Here is a 25,726-nt window from a genome sequence, read left to right on the forward strand (position 1 = left end):
CGTGCTCTGGGACATTGAAAAGGTTAGCGTGCTCCCTCTTAAAGGACAGGAGGAGGCATGGCTGTGCACAGAAGAGGCTCAGAAGTGACAGACATGCTCTCATTGTTTGGAGGAGAGGGAAGGTCACCGACGAGGCGAACCCTCACGCCGCCCGGCCTCTTTCCCTGGAACGTTCTCGGCGCGCCCCTTTATCATCTAAGTTCCTTCAGAGCGGGTTTTTTCTCCAAACGGACCGGGCCCCTTTAGGGGTGAGGGGAGGGGGGGAGAGAGAGAGAGAGAGAGAGAGAGAGAGAGAGATGGAGGAGGGGCAGGTCTGAGCCGAGGCTCCTCTCACGGCGGCGCTCACCGGGGCCTCGGGGCCCCTCCTCGCACCAGCGCTCTGCAACGTCCCGCCCGCGGTCACAACCGCTCTTTAAAAATACTTTCCCTTCGGGACGCCCCCGGCTTCTTCCGGCCCCCGCCCGCGGTCCCGGGCCGAGGAGCACCCCGCTTCGCCCGCTGGTCTGGCGGAAACGGCAAGCTTGGAGGATTCAAAACCGAGCCGAGGCCAAGTCGACCCTTATCCTCCGCCGCCCTCAGGTGACCCCTGACAGCAGCCTCTGCGCAGCCTTCAAACGGAAAAACCCCTCAGAGACACCACACACACACACATAACAAAAACCCCAAGTCTTCCCTTCGGTTGCTACCCGCAATGACGTTTCCCCCCCCTCGGGTCCCGCCCCTCCGGGGGGGCTTGGAATTTTGGGATAGGCCGAGAGGCTTGGCGACAGGGCCCCGATTGGGCGCCGCGGCGTGAGTGACAGCGGGGCAGGCTGCTCGCCCGCCCTCTCCCCGCCGGCCTTCCCCAGCCCTCCCTGGGTGCGAGTGTGTGTGCGGTGTTATGCCGGACTGGAGGGAGGCGACCGCGGCCGCGGCGGCTCCGCTTATTGTCCGTCTCGGCGAGGGGCTGTGAGGAAGTCGGGCTGCGACGCGGCCGACACACGCAGCTTCGGCTTCAGCAGCAACCTCGCTCCAGCTCCCCGAGGGGCGGCCTCCGCGGAGCCTGAGAAGAGACAGAGCGCCGTCGCGTCCCCGGCGCTGCCGCCGCGTCCGGACGCCCGACTGCCGGCCGCGCTCGCCGCCCGCACTCGGGCCCTCGGCCCGGCGGGGAGGAGGCCGCGCCGCCGCCCACCGCCGGCTTCGGCGCTTCCTGCTCCGGCGCCGCCGCCTCAGGGCCGCGCTAGGCCCGGGCGCCGCGGCCGCGCGCCTCGAGTTTGAGGGCGGCGGGCGGCGCGGCCTCCTCAGCGGGCTCGGCCGGGCATCCGCCCCGGGCTTGGCGATGGGGCGCGGGGGGCGGCGCCGCTAGGAGCGCGGCGGGCGCGCGGTCGGTGCGGAGCGGAGCGGGCGGCCGGGTGGCCGGCGGGCGGCGGAGCGGCGGTCTCGGGCCCGGAGCGGAGGAGGCGCGCCATGGCCAAGGCGGGCGGCGGCGGCGCGGGAGCCGGCGGCCACGGGGCGCTGACCTGGGTGGTGAGTGGGGCGGCGGGGCGGGCGGGGGTCCGGGCCGCGGTATTGTTCCCCGCCCGCGGCGCCGGGGGTGGCGGGGAGGAGGGTCCCCGCCCGGCGGGAGGAGGGTGGGAGGACAGGGAAACCCGGCCCCCCGGAGCGCGCCCCGTCGGGGCGGCTGCCAGCCGAACCCCTGTCCGCCGCTTTCTTTCTTCTCTGCCTCGGTGGAGGTTCGAGCGCGCAACGCGCACCTGAAACTTGGGGCGACTAGCCGTCCGTCAGCAGCGCCTGGAGCCCCGTCTCTGCTCCTCCCCGGGGCTGGGGGCCTGGGGGCCGGGGGTGGCAGTGGTGCGTGTGTGTCCGTGTCCTGAGAGCCTCCGGAGAGGCGCCCGGCCGCGAGTGTGTGCGCGCGCGCCCGCGCGTGTGTCTGTGTTGTAAACGCTGTACCGCGTCTGACGCCCTCCTCTCGGAGGAGAACGGGTTTGGCCGGGGCACTCGGCTCTGGGGAGTACCCTTCGGTCCCGAGAGGCTCGCCGGGTGGAAAGCGCATTCGGGATGCCGTCCGCAGCAGCGAATGTTACACTGTAGGGCGTCCATCTGTCACAGCGGGATTATTGAAAGAAGCGCTTACCTGTGTCAGCATCGCAGGCCAGACGGGGTGGGGGCTGCGCGGGGAGTGTTGGAGAGGTGACCCGAGTGGTTCGACCTGGAGTTGAAGGCTTGCGGCGGCGCTCAGTTCTTGCTGGCAGAGTAGTAGAGGGAAGACCTTAGAGGGATCCGATTCCCACGGCGGATCGATAATTCACCCGCATTTCACTTGCTCAGCACCGAGTTCAGACCAGGGTCACTTCCTATACACACTGCCCAGCTCAGCCAACTGGCTGTGTATCCAGGAGAAAAGTAAAAAGCGTTACTTTTTCCCGGGGACTTTTTCGATGGACCTTCCGTTTTTTAAAACACCTAAGGAAACTCGTATTGGCTTTTTTTTTTTTTTAAAGAAAGTTTTTCGTATATTTTGTTTGCTTGTTTGGGTAAGGGTTAGGTGAGTTGAATAGCAGTTCTGTTATATTGACAAGCATTCCTTGTCATAAAGGATGTTACTGATAACAGGAAACTACATATTTATGTTTGCATGCCAAGGTGCAGACTGTCATCGCTGGATCTCTCCGAATTTTGTATGTTACTTCAGTAATGTATAGTATGCATGAATAGACTAGAGCCAGGAAGGAGAAAGTGTTGATAATAAGTTAGCCGTCCCTGTGAACATGGGGGTTGGGGGCCTTTTACCCTTCTTACTAAAATCAAACAACTTTCGAAAATAACAACACTTCTAGGTTAGCCAGATGGTTCTCATTCACTGTTTGGAACTGTGGAGGCCTGATCAGTGTTTCCTCTGAGAACAGCTGATTCTCTGTAATGGTAAATATTTTGCTCCAAGATTGAATTGGTTAGCTTTAATAGTTAAAAGCAGTAGTTTGTTTACTGTTAGTTAATTTTGTAGATGATTAAATGACTACTTTTTCTTTCACGCTCAATAGAAAATTTTCATCCATATGAAAAGTTTGATGAAACTTAGAGGATATCATTCAAAATCAGAAAAATTCATTTGAAACTATAATTGACTTACTGATTAAATATTTTCTCATTATAAAAACTATTAAGGGAAATAGAGTAAAATTAAAGTAAAAATCACTTACTCTTTATAAATTATATCCTCCTGTTGAATTAGAACTTTATTAAAAAGGTAATCACTCCATAAGTTCACTTTAAGATTTGATGCTTGCTTTAAATTTAAGTTGGGTTTTGTGGGCATCTTTATGTCTGTAATACACATCATCGACCATAGGCCATAGTTTAATTTTATTGGGGGCAATATAGGGAAGTGGTTGTGAGCATGGACTTTGTCAGATTGAGGTAGATTTGGATCCTGTCTCTAACAGTCACTGCGACTTTGCGAAAGGGGCCTAATCTTTCTAAACCTATTTCTTCATCTGTAAAGTAAGATTGCATTGATAATTAAATGAGACAATATATGTAGCACATTGCTGGGCTTAATAAATGTTTGCCTTTGTCAGTGAAGCTCAAGAAGCATACATTAAGAAGGGTAAAGTTGTTTTCACACAGAATATTTTTGAGCCAGAGTGAAAGAATTTTATTCCTTTGCGAGGGTTAGGGATTTGTTGCGGAGGTCATCTATTTCTGAAGACAGTTAATTTTGCTTGCTTTATTGAAACATGTTATATTGCTACCTCTTTGTGGGTAATGGGAAGAAATAAAAATGGAATTAGTCCCTGATATTTTCCTTCTTTTTAGGGAGCTGGGGGTGTGGTAATGGCCAAGTGTTGGCATGTGTGCCACCAGGTAGTGTTAATGTTGTCACTTCTCAAAAGTTTACATTTCAGTGTCTGAAACCACAAAGCACAGTGGTTTAAAATTATTAACTTCTTTTAATAGTGCACTGGGTTTATGCTTGATTTGCAGTATCTTAAGTTTTTTTTAAATTAAAAAGTGAAAAATACAAGTACTATAGTATAACTATTTTGAATAAAAATTGACAACAGCTGTGAAGGCTTCTCTGAAGCAAACAGAATTTCTTGAATTAAGTTTTAGTTTGTAAAGTTTGATTTGTAGACTAATAATCTATTTCATTCAGTCAGTCTTTTATCATGTTTAAGTGGTTGTAAAAATAAATGTATGGAAATATTAGAATATAGTTAATCTCTTTATTAATATTCACCTTTTCCCAGTCCTACTCTAATTTGGTAAATTAAAAAAAACATTATAATAGAAAATATTAGGCCTATACAATTATGATGGTCAGAATGATGCAGAGACACTATCATCAAGCTTCAGTGGTCATCAGCTCAAGGTCACTCACCCTTCCCTTTCTCATTATTTGAAGCAAAGCAAATCCACTTTATTTGTAAATATTTCAGTATTTCTAAAATGTAAGTTTCTGAAGTATAAAATTACCATTAACTATGGAGTTCTTTAAAAGTAAAATTGAATGAGATATAAAATTTTTTGACCATGAATATTTCTAGTTTAGGAAACTTGACTGTGTATATAAATGCTGTTTAAATATTTGTATTAAAATTTTTGCTTTAGTGGCTTATTTTTATAAGTCTAAACTCCTCAACCAGACTTTCAAGTCAATTTTTTTTATAAACTATGTTCCAATTGACATTGATTCCACATCTTCCTCATAGTTAGAGTTCCCTCTTCACATGTCCCCTGGGCATCACACTTGTTTCTGTCACTTTGGGTTCTTGTCTTCCAACAGGGCTGCCTTTTCCTCTTCCTTTTACCAGTCTAAATAACACTTCAAGGCTAGCTCAGAGTCTCACCAAAGTTTTCTTACCCTTATGGATCATAAAACATAAATGTTCTTTTAAATGTAACTTTCACGGTGTGATACTTTTGTTTTAACAATTAGATTATCAGCTCTTAAAGTTAGAGACCATGTATCCTTTATAGTTTTTAGCAATAAGCTGGATACTTAGTCCAAACTTAGTTATTATTGGTTAACTTAGTTAACCAATTATATAGTTGACATACTGACTTCCTGAAAAGTCTTCTGCTCTTAGGACAAGTGATTAGGTTCAATGTTCTTTAGATACATTCTCAAGTAACTAATTGCAGTATTTAGAAACAGTTTTTATAGAGTGTTCTAACTTTTCTGAATAGAAGTGTGTCCACCAATAGTTTCAGATACATTAAATACTGGTAGCAACAGTTGCATTTTACTAAGTATGTTAAAAATAAAAAAAAACCTCTTCTGTATTTTTAAAAATCTTAGTATAAATAGGACCCAGTTTTAAAAAAGAGGGGAGATCAGTAAAATTATAGCCATTTCCAGGGATGGAAACAGGAGTTTACAAATTAGGTAACAAAGTGTGAATTACATGGCTAAGGCAAAGGTGGGGTTTAAACCAGCCCTGTGGGCTTCCTGGTAGCTCAGTTGGTAAAGAATCTGTCTGCAATGCAGGAGACCCTGGTTCAATTCCTGGGTCAGGAAGATCTGCTGGAGAAGGGATAGGCTACCCATTCAGGTGTTCTTGGGTTTCCCTGGTGGCTCAGCTGATAAAGAAAGAATCTGCCCGCAATGCGGGAGACCTGGGTTTGATCCCTGGGTTGGGAAGATACCCTGGAGAAGGGAACGGCTTACCCACTCCAGTATTCGGGGCTAGAGAATTCCATGGACTATACAGTCCATGGGGTCGCAAAGAGTCTGAGGCGACTGAGCGACTTTCACTTCACTTTCACTTTGTTCTTAACCATCCTTTACACACTCCCCTGCTTAAAAAGTTACAACCAAAGCAGTTTGTCTTTGATATGGTGATATCACAAGGTAAAAGGAGAAAAGCCTCCTGAGGAATATGTGTATACCTCTTTCTAATAACCTTTCTTTTACTTTCACATGAAAGACTAGGGAGTACACTTCCTTTTCAAGGTATATGTATTTTGAATAGCATTGTAAGCATGATGCCTTTTAAGAATGTGGGCTACAAAATCATATCACCTGGTTTCATAACTCAGCTTTTCCATACTAACTTTGTTAGCTTAAATTCTTCAAACCTCAGTTTCCTTGCTGTAAAAAGGGAATCAGTAGTAGTAGTGTCTACTTCCTGGAACTTTTATGAGGCTTGAGAGTATTCATTTAATTCCCACAATGCTTTGCACACAGTAAACTCTTAGATGAGTGTCCATGTGTGTGCACACACAGACACTGGTATCCCCCTTCTTTATATTTAAAAATATCCAGTGATTAATATTTTCATTTTTGAGTCAGAAGATTTTTGTATTGCAAAATGATCACCACAATAAGTCTAGTTAATATCACCATACATAGTTACATATTTTTTTCCTTGTGATGAAATTTTAAAAACCTACTCTTAACAACACAGAAGCATTAACTATACAACATGGTACTGTTAACTATAGTTGCCTTTCTGTACATTACATCCCAGGACTTAGTTACTTTATAACTGGAAGTTTGTACTTTTTGACCACCTTCACCTATTCCCCTCCCCGCCCTCAACTCTGACAACCATTAATTTGTTCTCTGTATCTATGAATAAATAGATAGATTGCTTTTTGTTTTGCTTTAGATTCCAAATATAAATAAGATCGTACAGTGTTTTTGTCTTTCTCTCTCTGACTTATTTCACTAAATGTGAATCCTCTTTAAATCTACCCATGTTGTTCCAAATGGCAAGATTTCATTCTTTTTATGACTGAATAATATTCCACTGTATAGAAATACCACATTTTCTTTATCCATTCATTCATTGATAGACATTTATGTTGCTTCCTTGTCTTAGCTTTTGTAAACAATGCTGCAGTGAACCTGGGCGTTCATATAGCCTTTCAAATTAGTGTTTTCATTTTCCTCATGTAAATACCCGGGAGTGGAGTTGCTGGATCACATGATAATTCTATTTTAAATTTTCTCAGGGACTTTCACATTATTTTAGATAGTGACTACACCAGTGTACAGAATGTACATGAATGTACACAGGGGTCCTTTTCTCCACATTCTGCCAATACTTGTTATTTCAATATTAACCATTCTGACAGGTGTGAAGTGGTATCTCACTGTGGTTTTGATTTGCATTTTCCTGAGATTAGAGATGTTGAACACCTTTCACATACCTGTTGGCCGTTTGTCGTCTTTGGAAAAATGTCTATTTATATCCGCTGCCCAGTTTTTAATGAATCTATCTTTTGCCCTTGAGTTGTATGAATTCTTCATATATTTTGAATATTAACTCTTTATCAGGTATGTGGTTTACAGATATTTTCTCCCACTTGGTAGTGTGCCTTTCAAGTTCGATGGCTTTCCTTTGCTGTGTGGAGCTTTGTAGTTTGTTGTAGTCTTGCATGTTTATTTTTGCTTTGGGGGTCAAGTAAGAAAACCATTGCCAAGACTGATGTCACAGCGTGTACTCCTGGTTTTCCTCTAGGACTTTTATGGTTTCAGGTCTTACGTTCAAGTCTTTAATCATCTTGTGTTAGTTTTCTGTATGGTGTAAGATAGGGGTCCAGTTTAATTTTTTGCATGTGGTTGTCCTTTTTTTTTCTCAACACCACTTATTTGTAATTTTATTTTTGGCTGCACTGGGTCTTCGTTGCTGTGAGCAGGGCCTCCTCTCTCGTTGCTGTGTGTGGCTTCTCCTGTGGCGGCCTCTCTTGTGTGGAGCATGGGCCCCGGGGTGCCTTGGGCTGCAGTAGTTGTGGCTCCCAGGCTCTGGAGCGCAGGCTCAGAGTTGTGGCGCACGGGCTGGCTTGCTCTGTGGCATGTGGGATCTTCCCAGGTCAGGGATCAAACCCTTGTCTCCTGCACTGGCAGGCAGATTCCTTACCACTGAGCCACCAGGGAAGCCCCTCAACACCACTTATTGGAGAGATTGTCCTTTTTCCAGTGTGTATTCCTGCCAACTTTGTCGTAAAGTAATTGACCATATAGGCATGGGTTTGGAGAAGGCAATGGCTCCCCACTCCAGTACTCTTGCCTAGGAAATCCCATGGACGGAGGAACCTGGTGGGCTACAGTCCATGGGGTCGCTAAGAGTCGGACACGAGTGAGCGACTTCACTTTCACTTCTCACTTTCAGGCACTGGAGAAGGAAATGGCAACCCACTCCTGTGTTCTTGCCTGGAGAATCCCAGGGACGGGAGCCTGGTGGGCTGCCGTCTATGGGGTCGCACAGAGTCGGACACGACTGACGTGACTTAGCAGCAGCAGCAGGCATGGGTTTATTTCTGGGGTCTGTTCTGTTCCACTGATCCGTATGTCTTTTTCTTTTTAATGCTATTACCATACTGTTTTGATTACTGTATTACTTTGTAAATAGTAATATAGTTAGTTTTTGTTTCCTTTTTTGCCTGCGCCGTGGCATATGTGGGATCTTAGTTCTCCTGCATCGGCAGTGCAGTCATAACCACTGGACTGCCAGGGAAAAGTGAAAGTTAGTCGCTCAGCCGTGTCCGACTCTTTGCAACCCCATGGACTGTAGCCTGCCCGGCTCCTCTGGCCATGGGATTCTCCAGGCAAGAATACTGGAGTGGGTTTCCATTTCCTTCTCCAGGGGATCTTCCCGACCCAGGGATCGAACCCAGGTCTCCTGCATTGCAGGCAGATTCTTTACCAACTGAGCCACTAGAGAAGCCCCAAGAAGTCCCTATAATAAAGTTTTAAATTTGGGAGTGTGATGCTCCAGCTTTGTTCTTTTTCAAGATTGCTTGGGCAGTTCAGTTTTGTGGTTCCATATACATTTTAAGATTATTTATTCTATTTCTGTGAAAAGTGTTGAAATGCTGATACGAATTACATTGAATCTGCAAGATTGCCTTGGGAAATTGGACATTTTAGCAATATTAATTCTTCTTATCCATGAACATAGAATTTCTTGCCATTTATTTTTGTCTTCAACTTCTTTAATCAGTGTCTTATAGTTTTCAATATTGAGGTCTTTTACCTTCTTGTATAAATTTATTCCTGGGTATGGACTTCCCTGGCCATCCAGTGGTTAAGACTCCACACTCCTACATAGAGCATATATATATAAAATATGTTATATATTATATTGTATATTTTTTCCTGGTATTTTAATTTTTGTTGTTGCCATTATAAATGGAATTGTTTTCTCGGTTTTTGACAGTTCACTGTTAGTTTACAGAAACACAGTGGATTTTTGATTTTGTATCCGGCAGCTTTCCTAAATTTGTTCGTTCGTTCGTTCTAATAATTGTATGGTGGAGTCTTTAGGGTTTTCTCTACATAATATCATTTTGTCTTCAATTAGTGACAATTTTACTTCTTTTTGATTTGGATTCTTTTTAGAGAAAGTATTTTTTATTTTCACTGTGGACATTTAAGCATTTCTTATGATATTAAAGTATCCCTCATCTTCTAACTTCTCTCCTGTCCCTTGGTTTGGGAGGGCATATCTGGAGACACATTGTGATTTTTGTTTTTATTAATGGTGGGTAGATAGCATGGCCCTGGTTATATGGATGAGGATTATATGGGTGATAAAATGAATATCAAAGCATGGCAGCCTTGAGGGAGAGAAGAGAAGGCAATATTATGAAATTGTACCGTGGACTCAGAGGGAGTCTTTGTAGAAGATAGAAGAGGCTTGTTGCTAAGCTTTTGCTGGTCCACCTCCTGTTGGCTTGGTGATGGTGAGATTTCTCTGCCTGTTGTGTGAAGGAGTGGCTCAGTTCCTTTTTTTGCACCAACTGGCAAACCATCTCCTTTCCCCTCTTTGGCAGCAGTTCTTTCTCCCACAGAAAAACAAATTGAGTGATTGCCCCAAATTGCTGTGCATCAGGTGACCACTCTGTAAATGGAAGAATCTTTCTTTTTACAGAATGATCTTCGTACATACTTTCTGAAATTAGGAGTTTGTTTTATTGAAATTTTTTCTTTTCTAGTACTTGAGAAATGTTCTTGATAAAGGTTGCATCTTTGACTATTATTAAATCTATATTCTTTTATTAGAAGTTAGCATTATGGCAAAAACGCTATAAAATAGATTAATATTTTAAAATAGATTTTAATATATTTTGACATTTTTGTTATAATTTAAGAATTCTCAGTGCATTAGTGCATTGTCTAACATGGCAGTCAGCTTTTGAACTTTAGAAAAAGTCATATATCATCATATGTATAAATCACAAATGATTAATCACAAATCAAAATTGTAGATATATGGAGAATGTTTTAACATGGGTTTATTTTGCATTTTCATTGTCTTTAGTTATATGTGGGAGTGAAAATGTTGCCCTGAGTGCTTAGATTCCATTATTTACTGCTATAAATAGTTTGACTTGTCCACACAAAGACAATAAAATAAATTACAGATAAACTTAACTCCTAAGATTTCAATTTTATCAAACCGTAATGAAAATTTATTCAGAATGCTCTTGGTAGTTGATTATTTTTGAGGGCATACCGTTAATTTGTATTCAACATGAAATACTTAGTGCAGTTACTACAGTACAACATATTATAAAACAAATAATACTTTTACATAGTACAAATACTGTGAGCATACAGGATAAGAAAAAGTTGAATCATTTTTTAATCAGAAGACCCCTTGTTTTCAATGTTGAAAATAAGCATAATTCTCTTAGCCTATAGGTATTGAAGGGGCTTCCCACGTGGCACAGTGGTAAAGAATCTGCCTGCCAATGCAGGAGATGTAAGAGATGTTTGATCCCTGGGTCTGAAAGGTCCCCTTGGAGGAGGGCATGGAAACCCACTCCAGTACTCTTGCCTGGAGAATCCCCTGGACAGAGGAGCCTGGCAGGCTACAGTCCACGGGGTCACAGAGAGTGGGACGCATGCATGAAGCGTCTCTGCATGCAGAGGTATCGACTGTGTATCATTCTCCTTTCATGTGAGGGATTGAGAGTGCTTTTTATAAACACGCAGACGTGAGTTTGCTGGACTATTTCTGTTGAAGCTAATTTCTTAATCTTTTTTCTGAATATTATCAACAACAGTGTTTAAACTGAATTTCTATTCAGAGTGACTTTCTCTTTAAGAGCTTGAGATAATGGTTATAGTTACTGTGGGGAAAGTGATCAGTGAACTTTTTTCATTTACTTTCTCTGTTCTCAGGCTAAGGATGTTGTATTTACATCTGTTGGTTCAAGGGATGAGGTCATCCCATTGAAGGGTGTAGAGTTGCCCTTTCTTCCTTTCCCCCCAAATTTTGATTTTTAGTGGCTTGGACAATATTTAGGGGGCAACTTTCTAATAACATACAGGAGCTGCTAGAGATCGTTAATCCAGGCATCTTTCAGAAAAGCTGATAGACTTCTCAGGGGAGAGCCTCCTGGGTTTACTGCCTGGAGTCGGTGAGCAGTGCAGGCTGCCGCTTGTTGAGGGTAGGAAGGTATAGATACGTCCACCCGCGGTATGGACTTCTGCCAGGAGCCCCCTGCCAGGACCCCTTGGCCTGTTTGTTCTGGTTTCTCTTACCTTTTTACCTAGATTCTAGTGAGAAAGTGGGGGCTGCAGAAGTAGTAAGGAGGACAAACAGTGCCTCTAGGAAACAGTGTTACTTCAGTGTTACTCTAGCTTAATTATGTTTTCATATACATAAATTAATAAGCTTTTAAAACGCTTTAATATATGTTCACTGTAGAACATTAGAAAATGTCTATCAGAAGAGAAAATGAAAAGCATTTCTACTACTCACTTGTAATTTTTCTGGCTATTCTGTTGGGTATATTTCATAATTTCTCTAGACATGTATATATTGTGTGTGATTTTTTTTCTGATGAAAATGGACTCACATTTTTTAAATATGCTTTTATAACTTTATTCTCTGAACACTATAGTTTTATTTAAAAACTATTTATGGCTGTGCAGGATTTTCTCTAGTTGTGGTGTGTGCGAGCTTCTCATTGTGGTAGCTTCTCTTATTGCCGAGCGCAACCTCTAGGGCATAAGGGCTCAGGAGTTGTGGCTCGCAGGCTTAGTTGTATTCCATGGCATGTGGGAGCTTCCCAGACCAGGGGTCAAACCCTGCACTGGCAGGCGGATTCTCTACCACTGAGCCATCAAGGAAACCCTAAACAGTATAGTTTTAATAAGCTACTGATTTAAACATACTTGATTATGTACAATTTCATATAAAAGTTATAGTAAGAGAAATTTATAATATACCTATTTTTTGGTATAGGCAATTAAAAGTGTTTACTCAATGAAATAGTCAGGTTTAAAGCTTTACATGAAGTTTTGAAATTATTTAAAATCTTCATTGTGAATTGATTTGAAGTATCTACAAGCCATCTGTTTTATTGTGATATTCTGTAGATAATGTTTATTCCTTAATGCTTTTCACTACTTTAGATAGAATGATACCTTTTTTCCTTTCCTCAACATGTGTCGTATGATACTTAGGAAGAAATATTTTGGCATAAAATGCTTTAAGTATATCATCACACTTATTTTTTGATATTTATGTATTATTCCTCCAGAAAATTACGAATAGTAATCTGACAAAGCTGACTGCTTTTTGCATAGTCTCTGGCTTTTGAGAGTTTATTCTAGCAAAAATGACAACTTTTTGAAATTGATAGGGATCTAGTAGGTGCAAACCAAACATTCCCTATTCTCATGTACCCACTTGGGAGGAGGAGTGAGGTAGGTTTTCACCCTGTTTTCCATACCTGTGTGCCACTTTGCATGTATGCATGCATGCTAAGTTGCTTCAGTCATGTCTGACTCTTTGTGACCCTCTGGGCTGTATCTCAGTGTTATCAGGGCCAAATGCAGAGCCCAGATTAGGTAACCGTGGGCCTTTGTGAGAGTCTATAATCTTACAAATGTTTTCTTTGTGGTGGGATTTGTTTTGGATGAGTAACCTGAGATAGGAAAGCCTTTACTTGCATGGTTATTATAAGTTCCATATAACTTTATGCCAAAATTGCATACAGTTCTAAGTTAATGGTAAGAGGTTACTGTTATCCACCTTTGAATGCATGGTATTTATTATTCTTAAGCACTTAAAGAATGTGATCTTAGTAATTATATTTTTTCTAACTATTGAGGACCCATTAAAAATCAGTTATGTTTTTATTGTTAAGTTAATTTCTGTGAATTATCTCAAAAAGTGAGGAACATCATTAGAAATTTGGAGACTGACATTTAAAAAATATAGTTCATTTTTCTGGCCTCCTAGTTCATCATCCAACTAACTTGATAGAAACAGAATATGAAGACTTTATGAAATAATTATTTTTCTTATGTCCAAAGCTATTTTTAATTGACTCTGAGCAGCGTTAATGGGTAACCATATAAATCAAAGAATATGTAAGAAAATCTCTTTAATTTTATGTAAAATTTATGGCATTGGAAGATTATAATTGATACTTGGATTTCCATAGGTTTTGTTTGTTAAAAGCTTGCTCAGGTTTAGTCTACTCAGAGGTCATGTATTTTGATTTTTAAATGTACATTTGGCATGCTTTTTAAAAATAATAACTTTAAAGATGATGGTATGGATATGTTTAAGTCTCAAATTGAAGTGGTGTGTTGCTTGCTTGTTGAAATGCACAAAATCTCTCCATCTCCCATTGTTTGTCTTCTATTTCATTTCTACCAAAATTCAAAGACCTATGAAAATATCTCATTGTGTCTTATGTTTGAGTTACTTTGGGACTCAAAAAAAGGATAGGCCATCATAATAACTCTCTGTTAGTGAGATATCTAATTTGTCAGCATTAGGGAGTTCCAGAAGTAGAAAAATGTTTTCCTTGCTGCTATTTAAAAAACAGGGAAATCTGCAGCCCGCAAAAATTTTTGTTTGGAATCCTTATCTGCTGTTAAGAATTAGAATTACAACTTCTGCCTCCATGGAATTGGCAAAGAAGAGTATACGTACACTAACTACATAGGTTACTATTTCTGCCCCCTCTTTACTGTAGTCTTCAGTAGCTTAATGGCGGGGAACTTGTATCTGGGAGCTTTTGGGACCCCTGCAGTCAGCCAGGTTCAGTCCTTGCCCACCTATAACCTGATAAGAATGGACATTCTGTGGAAAGTGTTTAAAAATTACTTAACTAACTTCTGGCGGCGCTGGGTCTCGCCTGATGTGCGCAGGCTTCCTTTAGTTGCAGAGAGCCCCTGCTGCTCTCTAGGTGCAGTGCACGGGCTTCGCACTGCAGTGGCTTCTCTTGTGGAGCACTGGAATTAGTTGCTCTGCGGGATGTGGGATCTTCCTGGACCAGGGATTGAACCCGTGTCCCCTACATTGGCAAGTGAATTCTTAACCACTGGACCACCAGGGAAGTCCTTCTTCCCAGGGAAAGTTTTGAGGACTTAAAACATTAATCTGGTATCTTATAGAATTGGGAAATATTTATTTCTTGATTGAATAGTTGTTGGCTGTTCTAGCAGTTCTGGTGTCTGTGTTGACCTACTTTCTGGGTTCAGTCAAAACTGCAGTTTCACACTATATTACAAAAAGAACTAAACTGTCAGTAAATAGACCTGTGTTTTTTGTTGTTTAGTTGCTAAGTTATGTCTGACTCTTGGCGACACCATGGACTGCAGCGTACCAGGTTTCCCTGTCCTTCACTATCTCCCAGAGTTTGCTCAAACTCATGTCCATTGAGTCAGTGATTCTATCCAACCATCTCATTCTTTGTCACCCCGTCTCCTCTGGCTCTCAATCTTTCCCAGCATCAGCGTCTTTTCTAGTGAGTCGACTCTTTGATCAGATGGCTAAGTATTAGAGCTTCACCATCAGACCTTCTAACGAATATTCAGGGTTGATTTTTTTTAATAAAACTTAATAAAAATGAGCCTGAAAGATAGATTTTCTCTTTAACAACAAAATAATGTCATGTGTCCATATACATTTTAGTTTACCCTTTGATAGGTTATTTAAATTTGATTTTTTGGTTAATTTTAGACTCTTTTTGATCAGAACAATGCTGCAAAAAAGGAAGAGTCAGAAATCGTACACAGAAATGATTCTTCAAAGAAACTGTCTGTCGAGAGAGTGTACCAGAAAAAGACACAGCTCGAACACATTCTCCTTCGTCCTGACACGTACATTGGGTCAGTGGAGCCATTGACACAGGTAGTTATTAAATTTTACTGAAATTAGATGTATATCTGTATCTACTGAATAACATTTTTGTGATTATATGGTTTGTGAATACATAATTTCATGTGTCTGGTAATAACGCAAAGTAGGGAGAGCGATCTAAGAGGCAGAAATGTCTTCATTTCCTACTAGGGATTATAAAACTAGGAGATAAAAACTGAGAAGTATAGAGTATAGGGAAGTGTATAGTAAAATGGTGCTTTATGAACTTCTTAAAAGTTCTTAAGTTCTGGCTGTGGTTTATTTTAAATTATAGAATTTATATGTACACATTGACTATTGTTTAATACTTACTTGGCTTACACTTAAAGTCTTATTTGATTCTAGCAATTTTGGGGAGCAGGCACTGTTTTTTCCATTCTATAAATGAAGACACTGAAGTTTAAATTTTTTTTTTTTTTTAAGTGACTTGTTCAGATCCCTCAACTAGTGAGAGCTGGGATTCATAACTAGGTGTCTTTGACTCTAACATTATGCTGCATTCATGTTATTTTACTCTATGCTGTTTATTTATTGGAAAATATAACACGTGAAGCAAAGTGTAAAGTAAATATGATTTGGTTTTTTCCCTGTTTTATCAGGTTGGCCAAAAAGTTCATTTAGGTTTCATAACATCTTGGGGAAAAACCTGAATGAACTTACTGGCCAGTTCCATATTTAAATAGTTATTAACAATTTTTGGTGCTTTACATTAAAGCTGATTTTTATGAGTAGAATACAGACTTGATATAAAACAATTTCTCAATTTATGGGCTATTTAAATTGAATATGGATTCAGTAAGGTTACTTGTGATGAAGTAATACGTTTTTCTACTTTGAAGACCTAAGTATTTACAGAGTAAATGACAAATACGGGTTTATGTTTTGTGAAACTATACTCCATAAATTCTTTTGAATTTTTCTCTCAATGCAGCTCATGTGGGTATATGATGAAGATGCAGGCATGAATTGCAGAGAGGTTACCTTTGTGCCGGGTTTATACAAGATCTTTGATGAAATTTTGGGTGAGTACTTGTTTAAGATTTAATACATTTGTTTCTATTGATATCATTTATAATGTTCCTGTATATGTAAAGCCAAACTTATAAATTTTAGAGGTATATCTCAGGTTGTTATGTTGAGTATAAATATTCTTCAGAAAATCTATGTTACATGCTGTAATATGTTCATATTTCTTGACATTATATCTTTGTGTTTTGGTTTGTTCATCTGTAAAATGCGTGTATTGTATTTGGTCAGTAACCCCAAGATTAGTGTGTGGTCCTGTGAGTGCAGTTGTCTTGGGGTTGATTGCATCCCAGTTGCCAGGGAGGGCATGTTAAAGATAGATTCCAGGGCCTGATCTTTGCAGATTCAGTTAGTTTTGGGTGAGATGCATAAAATTGTGTTTCTAACCAACACATTAGGTATTTCTGTTGGTAACCAGGTTTAACAACCCTTGTTTCAAATACCTCTGCTTTCCAAATCACGCAGTTAGTTCAGTCACAATAAAGTGTTGATGTGTAATTGACTCCTGGGGAGTACTCAAGACTTTGGGAATGTTTTTAGCCACACAGATGCATTAGTGCCACTGGGTTTCCTGCCAGGGTTGTGTGGGTCTCTTGAAGCTTCTTTCCGTCTTTGGGAAAAAGAAAGGAGAGTAAAACTGGTTACTTAGTTTTGTAAGTTTTGTACTTTTTGCTCATCTCACAACTATGCCAGTTTTACTTTTAGGTTATACAGTGTTTATCAGGAACATATGCCTTCTGTGATTGAAGTTCAGTTTTACACCTAGCTCAGTGTTCAAATTTTACTGAAGCCATGGTTAATGTATGCAAATATTATCAGTTGTAGTTCATAGGATTTAGCATTTTGATTTCTGTGGATGCTAAAGAGTGCCTTTCTAATTCAAAACCAACTGGTTTCAGCTCATTCTATCTATAAAATCAGTAGTTTATTGAAGGCGATCAAGAGAAAGTAGTTGTTACCAAGATAAAATATAATTAAACCCAATTTTTAACTTTTAGGCCTGAATAGGGGATTGTAAACTGCAGATGTTTGTTTTCATATATCACAAAATCATCCCCCCACCTACCCCACACCTTGTTTTGTAGAAGACATAATAGTAATTTAGTGTGACATAAAAAAATTTAAAAATATTATTTGGAAAGTAAGGTTTTGTAATAGAAGTTACCAGTAATTATTTTCTTTGACTATCACCATATGTAAATACTTACATTAAGTAGTGACGCACTTGCAGCCATGTTTGTTTATGTCATGTATGTCTGTCTAACTTTTTATATATCACTCACCAAAGTATTTTTGTAGTTAATGCAGCTGATAATAAACAGAGGGATAAGAACATGACCTGTATTAAAGTTTCTATTGATCCGTAAGTATATTTCAAGTTTAATTTTTTTTTTTTCAAGTTTAATTTTTTATGCTAAGCTGTTTTATTCAGGTAGTCCCAGCTTACGAACATGTCTCAAATGAATAATTCATACAGTTAGTTTCCTATTGCTTGAGACCCTGTTATTCTTACCTCTTTTAGCCAGAATGCTGTCCTCTTAGTTTCCTCTGTCGTTGAGTCTTTTCCTCCAAGGTACTTTTCTTATGGGAGCTCTCGGAGACCATTTTTCTCCCTCTCTGGTGCTGTGGACGCTGTTTTAGCTGCCGGAATAATCACTGGGTGTTTCTTCCTTTTGCTTTGGTACTCAAGGCCAGGTGCACTATCATTAGTATTATTCCAGTTACATTATGGATTAAATTTATTCTTTCATAACCAGCATTTAGGCTTTTCCGTTATTTATAACATCATTTGTAGACTGAGAACTGCTGGTAGTGTAGAATAGGTACCGGGTGTTCAGGTAATCACTATGGTGATTTCTTTTTTTTGGAGGACTGAGGGGGGTGTGAAAATAATAAAGTTCTAAGTTTGAAATATAGTTTTTACATTTATGCTATTTTCACCAGTATGCCTTTTGTAAGATACTACATTATATTTATCCCTTGTAATTTCATTAGTAGGTTAGCATGATTTTAAGATTTTTTTCCTTAACATGAAAGTTTAATAATTCAGTTACAACTGTATTGTCAATAATCTAATTTCAGAGGGCATGGTTAAGATAAATGATATAATAAAAATATAATTTATATTTGGTTATACAATGAAGTTGACTATATCTTATATGAAAATATTACTACATAACTATACTATTGAAGTTCTTGATTTTCTTTGTCTTCCTTTCTTATTTTTTTACTTGCATCATTTCTATAATGAATACACTATACTGAGAATTTAAATGGTAAGATGCATACTTAAAAGTAAGTGGTATGGTATGATGGACACTTAAAAGTTACAACTTATGCAGACATTTAAGATAGTTTTAAGGAAATTTTAGCTGTCAAGATTTCTTTTCTTCCATAGTTAGGAAATTTATTCAGTTAAAAATGATTATGTTTTAGGAGAGTAGTACAGAGTAATAGAGGTTGAATGTTTAATATCTTCATGCTTTTTAAAAAATCAGAACTGACTGAAAACTAAGGAAGAAGGCCTTCTTAAAACTACATTCCTGATGAACCTGGTTACAATTATTTGATTCTTTTATCTTAATTATCTTGGCCACATTGATCCAGCAATGTGCAGTTAAAAAACAGCTTACATAGAATCCCATTATAGCAAAGTGATTAAGAAGTGAGCTATAAAATAGTTTTGTAGACCAAATAGTGGCTCATAGTGACAAGCTTTACTTTATTCCAGATTCTGGACAAAGTAATTCTATGTAACTAGTGTCTTTATTACTGCTCTTTCTGTTTTTCATTCTTTTTAAACATCTGTGTATAGCAGATTTTATTTTTCTTTGTGCATGTGTGTTCATGAACTCTGTGTAAAAGAAAGGTTAAATTTTAATAGTTAATGGATCAAATGTAGAGAATGCACTGTCTAGCTTAGCTCTTATTATTATTACTCTTTCAATAGTACTCTGTGATGTGGAGATAAAATTTAAGTACAAAGCCATCGTTGTAAAAGATAGAGGAATAGGTCAGCAAGGGATGCTGTGTAGAATTTGGACAGCAGTTCTAAGAAGCTAGAGAATTTAAAGCAACTTCTTACAGGGGAGTTTAAAACCCATTAAATAGTATAGTGTAATGGTTAGTATTGAAACAGCTTACTTGCTAGCATCAATTTGATTAAAAACCAACAAATGTGAAAAGCACAATAACCAGAGTTCTAATTATTTCTCTAGCTTAACTGAAATTTTTTAATAGAGAGGTGACTTTGATAGAAAGTTTCAGTTTCATACTCATATAGGCTTATAGAATGTATGAGGGAAAAAAAATGTATGAGGTATCATCTTATTTTTTTGAAACTGTGAAGATGATGAATTTACAAAGTGCCTTATTTTAATTATAGTACTATATATACTAAGTAGGATGAAAAGATTTTAAAGATTTTTTCATGAATATATTGACTTTAGTGTCATTCTGAGATGTTTAAGATCTGTAATTTTCCATCCATTATCTTTCTTTATTTCCTTCAGAATTGTTCTCTATTAGTTTTAAACTCCATGAAGTGTCTTGTGTTAAAAAAAAAGATATTTAATAAGTTACACATTTTAAACTCAAGCTAGGAACTATTTCGATATTTAAAAAAATAATGCAATACAGGGCCCTTGTTTTCAAGGCTTCACTCTTGACCTCTGGATATGGGACACACAAGGTAAGGTACAGTAGCTAAGTTGAACTGTTACATACTTAAATATTTAGCTGTATATTCTGTAAAGAGCATTTACCCACACATGAGCTAACCTAATTATGTCCTGAAAAGTGAAAGTGAAGTTGCTCAATTGTGTCCAACTCTTTGCGACCCCTGTGAACTGTAGCCTACCAGGCTTCTCTGTCCATGGGATTCTCCTGGCAAGAATACTGGAGTGGGTTGCCATTTCCTTCTCTAGAAGATCTTCCCAACCCAGGGATAGAACCCGGGTCTCCTGCATTGGAGGCAGACGCTTTAACCTCTGAGCCACCAGGGAAGATGATTATGTCCTGAGGTCCCTAGTAAATAATTTAGATTTTTTTTGGGGGGGGGCAAGTTTTAATATAAGGAATGTTGGAAAACATTGTTTTAGGCTGGGAGGACAGAAGTTGTAAATTGATTCTTGAAGTTAAGGTAAAATTTAGCTAGACAGAGAAGAAAAGAATTTTGCAGGCAAAGGAAAGCCGATGAAGAAATAAAGAATTGAGACTGAATATGGACAAGTAATAAAACTGACTTAAAGGAAAATATGATGGATGTTAGAGAATAGTAGTTCAGTTTGACTGTAAGTAGGGGTATGCATAAGGGCCTTGAACATGCAATAGAGGACTGCTAATCTTGATTTCATAGAAAACATGGAATTACTGCTGTGTCCTGGAGCAAAAAACAGTGTTATGAAAGCTGTGGTAAGTCCATCATTGTTATGAAGAATATATTTAAAGGGAGTGGCTAGTTCTGTTCTTAGCTGTGTCACAGTAATCAGTTTTTAAGGTGATACTAATTTAGACTCATACTGTGGCATTGGGAATGAAGGAAGGTGGATAGAGATGAAACAAATCTAATAGGACAAACTAATGTCTTAATGGTCAGGAGATATGAATAAAAATAACAAAGTTTGAGTCCCTGTGGTTCAGAGAGTTGAACCCATATTGCTAAAGGTGAGGGAAAGAAAAGTTGAGTCTCCATGATTTGGAGAGTTGAACCTGTATTGTGAAAAGTGAGGGAAAGAGAAGTTGATTTGCTGATTTGGGAAAAGAAAATGATGTGCTTTTTAGTCTTTTTCTTAAACTTTAAAAAATGTAATTAATTTCCTCCTGTGTCTTTGATTTTCATTTTGGCTTTTATAACTTTTTTTTAGTTGTAATAACTAGTAACTCTAGAGAGATTAAACAAAGTATGTGTAAGTGAAAGAGTCTAAGAGTAATTGTGAATCAGATTGCCAAATGGTAGCTTTTAAAGATAGTTCTCTGTTGGTTATGAAGCTGTGTGTGCAAATTTGGCTCTTAAATGATAAAGGCACTGTGGGATATACTACCGAAAACAATAGGGTAGGCAAAATTTTCCGTCAGGACCACTGCCTGTGTTAAGTTGCTGTTAGCTGTAGGAACCTCTCTACTCCATACCATTTAGGGCTAAAAAGGATGGTTTTCTGATAGAAATACCTAAAAGATCTAAAATAGGTAATAAATATTTTAAAGTTGTTTAAGTTAGTGTGTAACAATGATTGCTATAGTATAAACAAGCCTCTAACATTTAGATGGAGAGTGGAATATGTTTCAGACAGCTTTCCTTTTCTGTCTGCATGCCTCAGCAGTCAGGTGGGAAGTGACAATGGCCATGGCCACAGCCCTGCAGAGCCTGTGGTTCACAGGGGGTTGACTGGCAGGAAGGAGCATAGAGGTCATGGCTACTATGTATGAAAAGAAAGTGGAATTGATAGCTGGCTTCTTATACAAGCTTCACTGCTTTCACTATTGAGAAGAGTTTTGTTTTCTTGGGAGATTTTTGCAGTATTACCTGCAGAACTTAGTGACCCTAATTAGAGTTAACAACTCAGAGATGGTAATGTGTGTCCTCAGCAAGTGTTTTCTTTCTTTTTTTTTTTTTTAAGCAAGTGTTTTCTTGAAAGATGAGTGAGTGTCTTCCAATTGGTAATGGCTGGCATTTTACTTATAATCATTCATGTTTATTCTGGGTCTCTTTACTTTTGATGGAAATTGATTTATCTTTAAACTATTTTAAGCTCCAAACTCTGCTTGTTTATTTACAGTGAATCTAACATTATAAGCATTTGGAATAATGGGAAAGGCATTCCAGTAGTAGAACACAAAGTAGAGAAAGTTTATGTTCCTGCATTAATTTTTGGACAGCTTTTAACCTCCAGTAACTATGACGATGATGAGAAAAAAGTAACAGGTAAAGTCTAAATGGCTGATCAGAATTTTTATTGAGAAATACTGCTCTCTTAACATAGAAGTCTGTTACTATTTCTATATAAGATATTACAGAAAAGGAAGCTTTTCTAGTTTTGTTGTGAGAAAATCCTTCTTAGAATTAATGTCTATAAAAACTATCATGTATTAGTGTTGTCTTGATCATAGTCTGATAGACACTTAACTCGCAGCACATCGACTTCTGCTAGAGCCCCTGGAGCTCTGTCTGACCCGGCCGATGGTTTGGGTTTTGAATTGGAGTACTGGTGAAAGTAAGATGCATGTGACCCTGTATCTGTCAATTTGCTTTTACATAAGCACTGTGTCTTTTGGTATCAATTAAATTACTTCTAAACCATTTTCTTTGAGTCAGGATTGAAAGTCTAGACTCTATAGAGTTGAAAGTGCTTTGACCATAGCCAGTTGTTTTTCTACTCATTTACATTTCCTAAAAGATGATTTTTTTTCCAAAACCAAAGTTCCAGGAAGTTATATAGATTAGAGTTTTGTACTAGAAGTGACTGTGATAGAAAGCTCAGATTCATACTCACATAGACTTACTGGATTGTTTGAAGATACAGTGCTTAATTTTTTTTTTAATTGTTATGAAGATAATCTACAAAATGTGTATTTTAATTATATTACTGTATGTGCTAAATCTTAATTATGTTTCTTTAAATGAAAAATCTAAATATACTTTGAAATATTCAATCAATGATTAAAATAATAAGTGGAAGCTATTTTGCAGTAGACCTGCCCTATGGTAGGTGAGTTAACAAAGTCCCTTTAAAATTGTTTTCATTAAACCTTTCACATTTAATTGTTCTTACAGGTGGTCGCAATGGTTATGGTGCAAAACTTTGTAATATTTTCAGTACAAAGTTTACAGTAGAAACTGCTTGCAAAGAATATAAACATAGTTTTAAGCAGGTATGATAGAAATGTGACTAATTCTTTTTTTAAGAATAATCATGTTTGTTGCTTTGCCAAGGTAATACCTATATAATACCTTAGATACCTATATAACTTATTTTTTTAAGCATTAAGCAAATCATCAGAGTAAAAAGGCTACAGAATGCCTGGGAGATTTTACATAAATCTGTTTCCCTCCCATGCCTTTAAAACAAAATGCTTTATTTGACAGACTTTTCCTTTAACCTCTTTAAGCAATAGGGAAAATGTCTTGAACCTCACAGTCTAATTGAAATGCACCAGCTTAGCATGTTTGAAAGTTTCCTTGTTGATTGATCATTTATATTTCAAATTTTTATATTTCACTTCTGTAGACCTTTGAAAATTTTATGTAAGCTAAAATAATTTTGTCAGAAAAGCATTGTACCTTTTTATTTTTGTATAATTCTTTATGGTCATTTGTAGATTTTGAAAGATTTAACTAACAATATATAAAGCTGTTCAGTTGATTTTGCTTATTTTCAGTATGAGGTTGTTATAATAGTTTTATCTAAAATGTCTTCATTTATAGTATAGTTTTAAAGATTGGTTTGTTGTGAAAGTTGGAAAATGGTTCTCGTTGTGGTAAATGAATGTATTTCATTAGCTGAGTCTTTATGTATTATCTAATATAGAAGCACAATAGAAATATTTAAATATTCTCTTAAAGACATGGATGAATAATATGATGAAGACTTCTGAAGCCAAAATTAAACATTTTGATGGTGAAGATTACACATGTATAACATTCCAACCAGATCTGTCCAAATTTAAGATGGAGAAACTTGACAGGGATATTGTGGCTCTCATGACCAGAAGAGCTTATGATTTGGCTGGTTCCTGCAAGGGAGTCAAGGTCATGTTTAATGGAAAGAAGTTGCCCGTAAGTGTCTTCTAAAATAGCTCATGCTTTATTAATTTGTAGACAGCTTATAGTTAGATCTTGCTTTTTAAATTGTTAATCTCTTTTAACAAGTGTGTTTAGATGATTGACATTTAAAGTAATTATTGATACATTTGGATTAAAGCTTAACATCTTGTTATATGTTGATTTATTGTGTTTGTTCTTGGTTACTTATTTCCTTGTATCCTGCCTTCTTTGGTTTTAATTCAGCATTTAAAAAAAAAATGATTTCACTTTATCTTTTCTATTTACTTATTATGTGTGTGTGCATGTTCTCAGTTGCTCAGTCATATCTGACTCTTTGAGGCCCCATGGACTGTAGCCTGCCAGGCTCCTCTGTCCATGGGGTTTTTCAGGCAAGAATACTGGAGTGGCTTGCCATTTCCTTCTCCAGGAGATCTTCCCAACCCAGGGATTGAATCCACGTCTCCTGCATTGATTGGCAGGCAAATTTTTAACACTGTGCCCCCTAAGAATCCTCTTTACTTATTATTCTTATTTTTAAAACTTATTTAGTGATTGCCTTAGGGTTTATAATACTCATTTGTAGGTAATTTGAGTCCACCTTGATTTGTCACTTGGTGTGTAAAAGAGTTGGACACGACTGAGCGACTGAACTGCACTGTAGAGCAAAACCTTTATAGCAGTGTATCCCCAGCTCCTTCCTGCCCCTGTGCCCTTTTCATCATACATTTCGCTTTGGCATGTTCTCTAAACAACAGAAGAGAGAGAATGAGGAGGAAGAAATATTTGAAAAAGTTATGGCAGAAATATTTGAACAGTGAAGTTCATTGATTTTTTTTTTTTTTTAACTGTGTCAAGTTTCTGACTTGATGTTGCTACTGCTTTAAGCAGTCAGTTATACTTTAGAGCAATAAAAAATAGAGTTATAGTTTACCTTCATTTATTCCATCTCCAGTGCTCTTAATTTCTTGGTGTAGGTCTAAGTTTCTGACCTATTTTATATTCCTTCTGGCTGGAGATTTTTCTTTAACATTTATTTCCTGTGGATACCTTTGCTGACAATAGTTTCCCTCAGTTTATGTTTTTCTGAGAGAGTTTTTTCCTTCACTTGAAAGGATACAGAGTTTCACTGAGTATAGAATTATAGTCAATAGTTGTTTTTTTTTTCAGCACTTAAAAATGTTACTTTGTTGTCTTCCTGCTTGCATGGCGTCTGCTGTAATTCATATCCTCCTTGCTCTGTTGGTAAGAGATTTCTTTTTCCTCTGCCTGCCTTGAAGATTTTCTATTTGTCTTTGTTTTTTTGAGTATGATATGCTCAGTTGTATATATAGGGTTTTTTGTTGGTTTTGGATTTTCTTTTTGGTACTTAATTCTGTTTGGCGTCTCCTGAGCTTATTGGATCTGTTGTTTGGTGTCTGTCACTAATTTTGGAAAAATTTTGGCTGTTATTAACCTGCTGTTCTTCCTTTTCCTTCTGGGAGTCTAATTATGCATAAATTGTAGGACCCATGCTCTTGGATGTTTTACTCTGCTTTATTCACTCTGTTTTCTCTTTGAGTTTCAGTTTGTTTGATTTCTGTTGCTGCATTTTCAAGTTCATTGACTTTTTTGCCTCTACTGTGTAAAGTTTACTGCTGAGCCTGCCAAAGGCATTCTTCATTATCTTCTGCTTTTCTTGATTTCTAGCATTAGCATTTGATTCATTCTTAAAGGTTCTGTCTCTCTGCTGAAGTTGCACATTAGACAATATGCAACTTCCACAAGAGACTTTAACCTATTAGCCGTTGTTGTTCAGTTGCTAAGTTGTGTCTGACTCTTTGTGACTCCATGCACTGCA

The 25,726-nt window shown here is 38.6% G+C and overlaps 1 protein-coding gene across 3 annotated transcripts in view; it reads left to right on the forward strand.

Moving 5' to 3' along the window:
- The first annotated feature begins 1,265 nt into the window (after positions 1 to 1,265).
- TOP2B (DNA topoisomerase II beta) overlaps positions 1,266 to 25,726 on the forward strand; it is a 61,188-nt gene continuing 36,727 nt past the window's right edge. Inside the window, exons 1-7 of one of the 3 annotated variants that reach the window (XM_043454579.1) lie at positions 1,266 to 1,506; positions 14,922 to 15,092; positions 16,033 to 16,123; positions 17,427 to 17,490; positions 21,905 to 22,050; positions 22,900 to 22,997; positions 23,689 to 23,901. In XM_043454579.1, coding sequence (XP_043310514.1) covers positions 1,447 to 1,506; positions 14,922 to 15,092; positions 16,033 to 16,123; positions 17,427 to 17,490; positions 21,905 to 22,050; positions 22,900 to 22,997; positions 23,689 to 23,901 — 843 coding nt within the window. In that variant the 5' untranslated portion in view covers positions 1,266 to 1,446. The remainder of the gene's footprint in view (positions 1,507 to 14,921; positions 15,093 to 16,032; positions 16,124 to 17,426; positions 17,491 to 21,904; positions 22,051 to 22,899; positions 22,998 to 23,688; positions 23,902 to 25,726) is intronic. The other 2 variants (XM_043454577.1, XM_043454578.1) reach the window with 2 other exon arrangements.

The sequence above is a fragment of the Cervus canadensis genome, chromosome 31, assembly GCF_019320065.1.
Source record: "Cervus canadensis isolate Bull #8, Minnesota chromosome 31, ASM1932006v1, whole genome shotgun sequence".
Taxonomy (NCBI): Eukaryota; Metazoa; Chordata; class Mammalia; order Artiodactyla; family Cervidae; genus Cervus; species Cervus canadensis.